Genomic DNA, 11,216 nt, shown 5'->3' with positions numbered 1-11,216 from the left:
TCCATTTGTCTGAATGTCTAATCCAGGTGGGTCGGACCAGAGGGAAACTATATACAAAAACATCTCCCAGACACAAGCAGTGCAGACGAAAGTATACTAATGTACTAACAGTCTCGTGTACATGGGTTTATAGTAGTGGAACAACGATAACAGTCTGGGTTACTTATCTAGCTAAGGTTTGAGTGGTACACATCCAGTCATCCAGTCGACGGTGGAGGAGAAACGTTTCACCGCAGTCAACTAATTACATCTAAGTGTTAACATCATGGAGGATACACAGAATGTTGTTATAGCTATGGACGGAAGTGAACATGCTAAATTCGCATTCAAATGTAAGTTATTATTTATGTGGAAAAGTTAAATAGTTAATTATGCATATACAATAGTTAACTTTAGATGGAAATGTAGTTTATTATGCTTATACAATATGTAACTTTAGATGGAAATGTAGTTTATTATGCATATACAATATGTAACTTTAGATGGAAATGTAGTTTATTATGCTTATACAATATGTAACTTTAGATGGAAATGTAGTTTATTATGCTTATACAATATGTAACTTTAGATGGAAATGTAGTTTATTATGCTTATACAATATGTAACTTTAGATGGAAATGTAGTTTATTATGCATATACAATATGTAACTTTCGATGGAAATGTTATAATTTCCATTGTTGTAACACATCTTGATTTATCATATGATATGTCCACGCATTTGAACCAGATTTAGACATTTTGAAAGGGATATTTTCTCATGTACCAGACCTGCATTATATACATGTATACATGTTAAAAACACCTAACCGCTCTCGGGTAAATAAGGACTGAGTTTAAATGTGTATATATATACTTTCATAAATTCATTTTACAGCTCTGAAAGTTTATTGATAGAATCATAAATTGTTTCTGTCATGAAAACTAGTATATCAGAATTCACCACTGTACAGAAAGCTAGAGAACGCAAATGCTATTTGTCTTTAGTGCAACACATATTTATAGACGAGTGCAATAGATAATATTATACTTGTGTCACAGACAGTCTGCTTTGGTACCAATATCGATGAGTTATATGGTCCACAAAACATAAATAATAAAACGACCTTTTACGCTATATATACCAAGCTAGAGAGCAAGACTAGCTTTATAGATCATTCTCACATTGCACTGATATTCAATGCTGTGCAATCTGAAGGCATTTGATATGCATCCCAGCACATATTGCTTATTGTCATTAGTCAGTAACCCTATAGTTACACGTATTCTGGGTTATTTTTTCAATTCCCTGAGAATGTCCCAATCCGACTAGTTTTTTTCTCATTTTAAGGTCAAAAGTGTCTATAAAGGACATCAAACTGGCATAGCAAATCCGTCCTTCATATACAGCTGTCCTTTACAGAGGTAAATTTTATAGTAATTTACACCGAATGGTGTTGTCGAGTCTGTCCTTTATAGAGAGGTGTCCTTTATATAGAGGTCAGTTATATAATAACTTGAACCAAATGGAATTGCTGATTCTGTCCTTTCTATACAGGTGTCCTTTATAAAGAGGAGTCCTTTCTAGAAGCTTTGACTGTATATCTATAGATATGTCACAATGCCAAGGTATTTCAAAGGATTCCTGTACGTGAATAATTAGATTAAGGTCCTTTAGACTCCGGATGCTATCAATCTCAAACATGAAAATTGTGGTATGCGTCGAGAACATATATGCACAACAACATGTTTAATTATTTGAACCTCGTTTACTAAATGCTAACGTGTCAGCAAGATAATTGCCACATACGAGCATGCTTCAGTAATTACATACAATATATATATATGTCATGGTTATCGCATCATTTCAAATATGTGCACAGCAGTACAATATAACATGGCGGAAAGTGTTATAATTAATTCTCTTATCAAGTGCCTGCCACGCATATTGAAAACCTTGATATTATTACAAAGTACCATATACTATTAACTTGTGATATGATTAATAACATAAATCACATTATCTCCTTATATGGCCATATATCCTTATCACGAGACTAAAAGGTAACCTATATTAAATTTTGTAATCAACTTTAAACAATGGCGAATATATCATTCTCTCTCAATATCCCTTATAGATCGGTAGTATGGTCATATCGAACGCAAACATCTACCAGGCTCGCAAATCTTAAACAATGGTGAATATATCATTCTCTCTCAATACCCCTTATAGTTCGGTAGTATGGTCATATTGACCTTAAACATCTACCAGGCTCGTAAACCTTAAACAATGATGAATATACTATTCTAGCTAAATATCTCTTATAGATCGGTAGTATGGTCATATTAAACGCAAACATCTACCAGGCTCGTAAACCTTAAACAATGATGAATATACTATTCTAGCTGAATATCTCTTATAGATCGGTAGTATGGTCATATTAAACGCAAACATCTACCAGGCTCGCAAATCAGCTTTACTGCTATACATTACACAAGAAAACACATATCATGGATACTTCATAAATGAAACCCACGTGCAAAAAAACATTTACTAACAGAAATATGCAGAGGTTCTAAAGCAATATGAATTAACATACTTGTGCTTCGTAAAAAACTACCCATTAAAGACAATGCTATAACATAACAATGCCACTAATATAATGCAGATGGTTCTAATTATTTTTTATTATAGATTATGTAAAGGAAATCCACAACCCTAAGTTTCATATAGTGATGGTTCATGTGGTGGGTCCGCCAGAGTCTTTACACAAGACGGAATGGTACAAAGGTAAGTCGGTATTGCATAAATGATATTTAGCTAAATACTTACCTATAAAGTTAAATAAATTTGTACTAAAATGCCTATACTTATTATAGGTATTGTTGTGACATCTTATGAATGATTTCATGTTAATTATTAGCTCAAGGTTTTTATATTTAAAGTTAATTATACTATTCTAGCAACGTAAGAATGGTTTTATGGCGATATTCAGCCCTAACGTTTATAATAAAGTTGCATACACTCGCAGAATAAGTTACCTACTAATATGCTAGGATGTATTAGCTATGTGCATAACTGTCAGAAATTTCTGAACTTATGCAAGCTATTTTAAAATATACAAAACATGCATTTTAAGTGGTTTATAATTGACCTTTAACTAGTGTCGGTGGTCTAAATTTAGTACAACTGACTACTACAACAACAACGAATAGATATGACTGCTGCAACGTTGATCCTACGAGAATTGAGACGCGGCCATTCATTATTCATAACATAGAAAGAGTCGTACTGTCAACATAATGTTATCTGGACACGGATATTTAGAATGTAATTCTAAGTCGTTTGTTGCAAGGCTAGAAAGTACTGGTTAACTTGTTATTGTTACCAGCATAAGAAGAGCGAGTGAGTAAGTTTCGCAGCAACTTGTTTTTCACGTTTTCATGCCTTTCAAAATCTTTTTCATGACCATTTAATTTCGCGATTTATCTATCAACTTCGCGACGATTTATTTTCGCGATGTCCCATTGCCGGCGAAATACGTGAGATTAAATCGAACGCGAAAAGAAGTTAATTTTCAGTATATGGTTAATAGGAGAGCGTTACGGGAAGAAAATTACCGCGAACGAATCTACAGGATGATAAAGGCGATAGAGTTGGACAATTACATACAAAACATAAAGGAAATTAATTACATTTACGTAAATTGAATTCGCACTAACTAGTTTCCAAAGTGACAACAGAGAAAAAACAAGTACATTGGGGACATTAATAAGGAAATCCACACAATCTAGTGCACATTCAGAAGGCAATTACCAAATTAGCCACTCGAAATACAATGACTGATGATGTAGGGGAGACATTAACAAACGAATCGGCGCGAGTAATTAGTCCGGATTGAGAGTGGTCCCGCGAAATTTAACGGCACTCAGTATCGAAGGGACATCGATTAGGAAAATCCGTGCAAACTAGTAGATATGAAGACGACCATTAGGAAATAAACCCCATGAAATGTAACAGATTGCAGTATAGGGAGACATCAATTCGGATTTCACCCCTGGCATAATGAGTAGAGTAATGATATGGTAGTAATTACCTATGTACAACAGAGGATCGTACGTGTACGTGATATTGATCAACAAGTTCCCACCCAGAGAACCCGCATTACACGTGTATCAGTGCCCGGATACGCCAGAAATTGTTGACACAACCCAGTCAACAGAATACAGAACAAAAATATTCATCAACAACATTGTTGTGATTCTGCAGCGTCCTTGGTATATTTGTAGGGAAAGCGATATACACAGAAATCTACGACATGCATTTTCCATTGATCTGAACGAAAGAAAAAGTGATACGGTTACCGTTTATTCATAGGCTGATAATGATACAAAATGGCCTACGTGCTGTCTTAGACAACAGTTCTGACTGATATTTGGGAACCATGATATTTGATAATGTCTTTTCACATATTCCATATATTATTATCCGTGGTCTGTTCCCAATTGCGTTTTAGTTGAATCATTTGATACGTATTCGGCGGAAAATGTGTATCATTATATATCTTATTTTCATTGATTTCACTTTGCTTTCAGATAAATTGAAAATATCAAGTAGATGGGTTCATATTTCTTTTAAATCTGAAACTCAATAAGGTCCGTTTTTATCAGAATTCCTACTAATATATTGTGTTACAAAATTGTCTAAAGGAAAAAAACCCATTACATATATCATGGAGGGTTTACACCTTAACGTATTAAGCTTTTCCCTTAAATTCTGCAACGATTTCCTTTGTGGAAGATAACTTTAGGAATTATCTAAGTAAAGGATGTTGATAAAACTGATGCGAGGCAATATAAAATAAAAAAAAAAATGAAATAAAATAAAACGTACATAGAATTTCAATAATCGACATTTTCCTGAGCTGGTATAAACTGTATATTAATTTGTTGTCATTATTATTTTTAAAGCCCACGATTCCGAAACCATTCACAAAATTCTGGAAGAAGAGAAAGCTCGACTTAAAGAAACGTTGGAAGGGTACAGTCAGCTTCTTAAAGAAGCGGAAGTAAGTTAAGAATGATTTTCAATTATTATCATAATCATTATCATAGAGGGGTATATACTTGTAGGTATACATGTTATGTCTACGTACTGTCATCCTCGATAATCCAGGGGTTCCGATCACTTACGATCTCTACACCCTTGAACTATCTCAAGGTCAAAGCTCAGAGGAAAAATTCTGAACCAATCACAGGCCAGTAAATATCTATTTTAAAGACTACAGAGAGAGCGACCCTCAACATCAAAGCCACACAGTCAACCATAGTGTACAGTTATATGGCTCTTTTGGTGTGCATCAAACTAAAGTACCTGCATCAATGTTTCAATCACATGTGTATTTGAGTCTAGATCGCGCAGTTAAATTTCGTTAAAAATCATTTCGAATGAAACTTCAAAGTCGACCCAGAAATAAATTGTTTTACAGTATCGATGACTGTATCGACCTACCTGTACCAAATTACCATATCATTGCTACATATCCTCTATGTTGTAATCAATGATTAATGTTGTTTTATCTACAATGCGGTATTAAAGTCAATGTACAATTAATGTATAATTAATGCTTCATTACCATTTAGATATGCGTGTTTGGATCAGTGTTTAGTTTCCGTATCATCTTTCAATGATAGTCATCAACCTGCGCGTCAGCTCGAATATTTGTTTGTGTTTGGCAGATAAAAATTTGTTATATATGATTACATACTTTATGAATTTTTCACAAGTCGCGTTGTTTTCATGCAGCATTAACATCAATGTGATTTCAAAACTTCAACTTGCATCCATTGGCCCTGATAGCTATGTTTACTTTAATTTTGGTCAGCTTCTCTGTCGTATAAAATCTTGCATATAAATAACGTGTATATGTCAACTCAAATGAAACATCTCGGTCATGGCAAAAATCTTCTGCTAACACTATTCTATTAATTGACGAATTCCTTCTAACAGTGACCGTACATTTGTATATAAAATGTAGTAGTTATATTGATTATTTTATCTTCATCATTCATATCTCAAAAGCATGGGACTAAACGACGGTTATATTTATATGTTTCATAAAGAATTACAGTTTCATTATACATGATATTCATTCTGGGATGTTCAATTGCATTATATTAATGAAAGGTTTTTATCTGTTAAAACATGAGCAGACGAATTAGAAGTTTTCGTCACTAACAAAATTTACTAAGTTATACTAATACCAACATAGAACAGTTTGAGCTTTTTATTTTACTTCAGAATTAAATTATAAGAAGAATAAATTGCATTCTCCATGCACCATGCATTATGCCCTATGTGGAATGAGGTACTGACTACATGTACGTAGACAATGAAGACAAAACAAATATGTTATATGTGTTTTTGTGTTAATTAGACATATACACACACGATTAAAAATTTATTTCCAAATGATATATAGTGTTTATGCCTTGTTGGCAGTGGAGCATCTTTGAATTATGCAGCTGTCAGATTACTAAGTCGTTAGTGGAAAGATTGGTGACAAATATCTTGCTTAACGTGTAAAAATTATCATCAAATTCCCAGACCTGTCAGATATTACATGAAATTTCGCTATGAGTATTTATCATTTTTTCAATGGTTTCTTGATCTTTCGCATAATTATTTCCGAGATTACCAGATATTTAAATGATGATATATATCTTTGAGATTACTGAGCTAGATTTGCAGGTAGCTATAATACTGATATGGTAATGAGTCAAAATCGCTTGTATAAAACATTACGGAAAAACTTGGCATTTGAATACGAAATGAAGTAAACTGAAACCATTTCTATCAGTAGTATACTTTTGTTGTATTTGATAAAAAGCGTTGCTCCAAGATTACATTGCGTAATTATCCTTTTCATATGCGGTGTAACTCGAAAGATGCCTTGCATTCATTCAAAACCATGCTTGATAATTTGCCAAAACTTAATTACGATGCAATTTAATTTCTGGTCAACAGGTACAAGGTACAGTGCAAAGTATCCATGCATCCCAACCTGGCCGTGGGATTATCCAAGCAGCGGAAGACTGCAATGCGCAGATGATTGTGACTGGATGTCGAGGACTTGGCAAAGTACGCAGGACAATCATGGGCAGCGTCAGTGACTATGTGGTCCATCATGCAACAATGCCCACCCTAGTGTGTCGTCATCCTCGTGATCACCATGGCCACGGTCATCACAAATAAGTGACATGACATATATATGGTGATGACATTAGAAAGTGTCTTGGGACATCAAATGGCCGTTTTGAAATATTTTTGGCGTAAGGATACTACGATCGATGTTCGACACGTATATAATCAACATGAAACATCAAATATTCCATATTTATCAAAATATCTGTTGTTTATGAACATTTATATATAGGCATGTGTATTATATTGTTTTACATATACATCAAATAGTATAACAAAGACTTAGGAAGTTTTTTTTATGGATTTTTGTTATAAAACATGTGGACGAACACTGGGATTTCGCCTATTTGCTTGTTTCACAATGAATTTATGTTGCTTTTTTGTTGTGCGTAGCCTTTGTGGGTTATAAGGTGAATACTCGTTATTTATTTGTACATTTTTGTACGTTCCTCTCGGTTTTGCAAAATAAGAAACAATATAACCCATGAATATAGTGTATTTAAGTGATAAACCAACACCCTCTCACATCGCTAGACTCTTCAAACTATAATCGAATATATTAAATCATTAATTATTATGTCGTATACTGTTTATTTTAAAAATTTGCACATTACAGAATTCACCAAACATCAAATCATTCGCACTGATTAAAACTGAGTTGAATACAATAACTACAATATATTGTACACAATTTACTAAGGTGGAACCATACTGCTATTTCTTTATTAACATAATAAACTTATAATTCGGAAACTATTGTTTGCGTGTTTTTATTATCAGCACAAACAGTTACGATTCAGTAGAATGAACACTCCAAATTTTGAATTACTCTAGATATCTAATACTGTAAATCATCTTATTTTCACGGCGACCTAAGTTCGCGATTTCATATCCCATATCCATCGACATTAATTTTTCACGGAGACCTAAGTTCGCGTTTTCATACCCCCATAATTTTCACTAGATATAAATTCGCAATTTACAGGTAAAACCATCTACTGTACATGAATTTGAATCTTTTTCACAACGACTTATTTTGCTAACTTTAAATAGCCCGCGAAATAGCGAAATACGCAGAAATAAATCGCACGCGAAACTACGTTGGTTTTCAGTATATAGATTATTTTCTATGTCTCCATTTCACAAATAGAACAGATTTTTCTAATATCTTATAACAAATCATTTGGAATTTAATTGAACAACAGATTTGTCCTGCAATACAGATTTCCCTACAACCAACGTATACATGGAAACGCTTGACTTTAAAAACTGGATATTCTCAGAGGCATTTTCTATCTCTCTGGTTTCGATATCGTATCTACGAAGATCCCAAGAGGTCTCGTCATACATTGCAATTCGAGTAGAGAAACATTCCTTCAAGAAGAAAAGATAATTGCCATCACTCGCCATTGCGGAAGAAAGACTTCGGTAGTTTTGACAATCAAACTTATCCTTTAGAGTCTGTACATAGTTATATCCCGATTCGTCTTTGCAATTACTTTGAAATAGTTCACTGTTGGTTAGGATGTAGGTAACACCCTTGACACTGACAGACTTAAGATTTCCATACCTGAATGGCAGATGATTTGCAAGGTATCCACACGTGTTTGTTTTTGTATCGAAAAATTGTGCCGTGTCTGACGGTTCCTTGTCATTTTTGTCGATATATCCTCCGTAAATGAGAATCAAACTTCCAGAAGCACAAGCCGTAGCTCCAGACACAGCGGACATGATGTGACCGCATTGTTGCCACTGGGATTCAAATGACCTCCATTGTTCAACACTTTCAAATCTGTCTTCCACAAGACATGCCTGTTCTTTATCATACTGGAAGCCAGTGCCACCAAGAACATATATTGCATCACCAACACATACCATACAGTGGCTCATTCGGGCTGCAGGCATTTGTGTACACGGCAATATCGTATCTGTCAATCCGTCGAATTTCAGAAAAGTTCTCTTACCCTGACCTCCACAGAAGAACACTTCACTCTTCCCGTATCGACATGTGGCATACCCATCCCCCAACTTGGCTGGAGATGAATTCAGTGTGTACCACTGCCCAAGACCAAAACGCCAGACCCACATGCATGGATCAGTACAAGTAATTCGTTGTTTATATCCGATGACTAAAATCACCTTTTCCATATCGTAATGTTGACGAAGTCTTGTTCTCGATGATAATTCTTCCATTTGGCAGCTTGGATAATTTTTATAACTTTCCGCTTCTTCAACGAATGGCTTAACATCGGGTTCTTCGTGGAAGTCACAGCGATCCATAAATTCAGAGTATATGTTTTTTGATACATATGGAAGCCTAACGTGTTGGAATATCTCGGCAAGATACTGATATCGTTTCTGCGTGTCGTGTTTAAACCATATCATTGCGGCCTGAAAAATTTATCTTCATTTGATACCTTCAATGCTTTATTAGACAATAGAAACACCATCTCATTTTTGCTTAAGTTGCATATTTCCTTTTCCGGAAGAGTATCAAAATGCAGTAGCATGTAGTCTTCACATGATTTGCGTAGAATATTACATTCTGGAAAACGTTTGGTAGTCCTCCAAAACACATTCACGTTTATGACATCTAGCACCAAAGACAATACCTTTTCGCACATGTGCCTCAAGGATTCGACTTTGAAAAATATTGAAGCCTCTAACAATTCTCTTGCATCAGCTGCAGTAAATCCAGCATAGCCTTCGTACATTAAAGTGATCATCTTTTGAATAGTTTTACATTCAAATTCTGTCAACTGGATTTCGTTCTGATCCGTCTCTTCCATTTCCCTTGTGAACATTGCACGGAAATATTCCGAAAATATCGCTAGAATCACTTTATGGCATTTAATTTTCACACCATCTACAACTAAATTGACGTCACACAATGCGTCTTCTTTCTTAAGAATGTTCAACCCTCCTAGTGTCGCATCTAGGTATGTTTTATCCGATTCTTTCTCGTCAATGGTAACGCCAAGTCTCTCCTTCTGTATTGGGACGTTGAGAATTTTGGACACTTCAGTGTTCGTATCCTGTTGTGGACTGGTGGAAAAGTCATCCCGAATCAATGTCGAAGTGGCTTTTGTCTCCAGGTCCTGACTTGAATTCCCCGATTCCAGAGCAGGGTCACTATCGCCATCCTTATCCATCTTGGACCGAGGATGGTTCTTCAATCCATGACTTGTTAGGTTCAAACATAAAAAAGATACAATTTACATTTGACTAGCTTTTCACTTAGAACGACCAAAACTGACAAGAAACAGTAACAGTAACCAGTTATGTTCAAATGATTTTATAAAAGCATGTGTAAGACATCGATCAACTTTGTATCATGTCAGTTGTGAAAGTTAGTTCTTTGATATAAATGTTACAAATGTAAGTCTAACGTAAATATTTCACGAAGATACTGTTTCTGACTCTGAATGAACTTTTTAAATAATAAAGATGGTAAAATGCATCAAGGAGGAAACTTCCAAGACAATATACAGTAACATACAAATATACAAGACAAGATGACCACCAGTCAGATTTGTTGCTTGTCCTTAACTTCTTATCGTACAAAAGATTACCAAAGCTATCATGGAGTTTTAAATTTCAACATGTAATTCTCAATATAAGCATTATACAAGTGCAACTACGGATTAAATGCTCCGATTTTTATCAGCCTTTTTTGCTTTATTTTTCTCCAATAGCTAACATATATACAGTCTGTAACATTAATTAAGTTAGGCCTATAATCCGGTGCATAACTTACGTCAAATCGATTCCTGACTGCTGTAAGACTTCCGTGTGTAGACATTACCAAATATTTCAACGTGTGCATTAAACCTGAAATTTGTTTACATTCCTGGTGCAATAAACAAACATTTAATCCCCTTGATCCCAGTTACCATAAGCCTTAAGGGGGATAACTCTTTCGTGCTGCCGAGTAGACTGTTAAACGAGTCTATCGAACGCACCTCTAGTTTTTTACAAGTTGAATTTTTCAAAATAAGTACAAATTAATATATTCATTGATAAATACTTTGTTTT

The 11,216-nt window shown here is 34.7% G+C and overlaps 3 protein-coding genes across 3 annotated transcripts; 1 reads left to right on the top strand and 2 right to left on the bottom strand.

Annotated features, from left to right (window-relative positions):
* LOC138331451 (putative universal stress protein SAUSA300_1656) lies at positions 1-7,934 on the top strand. The gene is made up of 4 exons (XM_069279095.1): positions 1-332; positions 2,673-2,768; positions 4,949-5,046; positions 7,005-7,934. The coding sequence occupies exons 1-4, from the start codon at positions 266-268 to the stop codon at positions 7,230-7,232; spliced, it is 489 nt and encodes a 162-aa protein (XP_069135196.1). The 5' UTR covers positions 1-265; the 3' UTR covers positions 7,233-7,934.
* Positions 7,935-8,360: 426 nt separating this feature from the next.
* On the bottom strand, positions 8,361-9,567 carry LOC138331449 (kelch-like protein 29). Its single transcript, XM_069279093.1, has one exon. It carries the CDS (start codon positions 9,564-9,566, stop codon positions 8,361-8,363), a length of 1,206 nt encoding a protein of 401 aa, XP_069135194.1. The 5' UTR covers position 9,567.
* Positions 9,563-11,064, bottom strand: LOC138331450 (kelch-like protein 2). Its single transcript, XM_069279094.1, has 2 exons — positions 10,939-11,064; positions 9,563-10,364 (listed from the first exon to the last, which is right to left on the bottom strand). Exon 2 carries the CDS (start codon positions 10,331-10,333, stop codon positions 9,563-9,565), a length of 771 nt encoding a protein of 256 aa, XP_069135195.1. The 5' UTR covers positions 10,334-10,364; positions 10,939-11,064.
* Positions 11,065-11,216: the final 152 nt, after the last annotated feature.

This window comes from Argopecten irradians, chromosome 9 (genome assembly GCF_041381155.1).
Source record: "Argopecten irradians isolate NY chromosome 9, Ai_NY, whole genome shotgun sequence".
Classification (NCBI taxonomy): Eukaryota; Metazoa; Mollusca; class Bivalvia; order Pectinida; family Pectinidae; genus Argopecten; species Argopecten irradians.
The sequence above is the reverse complement of the archived record's forward strand: the minus strand, read 5'-3'. Positions and strand labels throughout refer to the sequence as shown.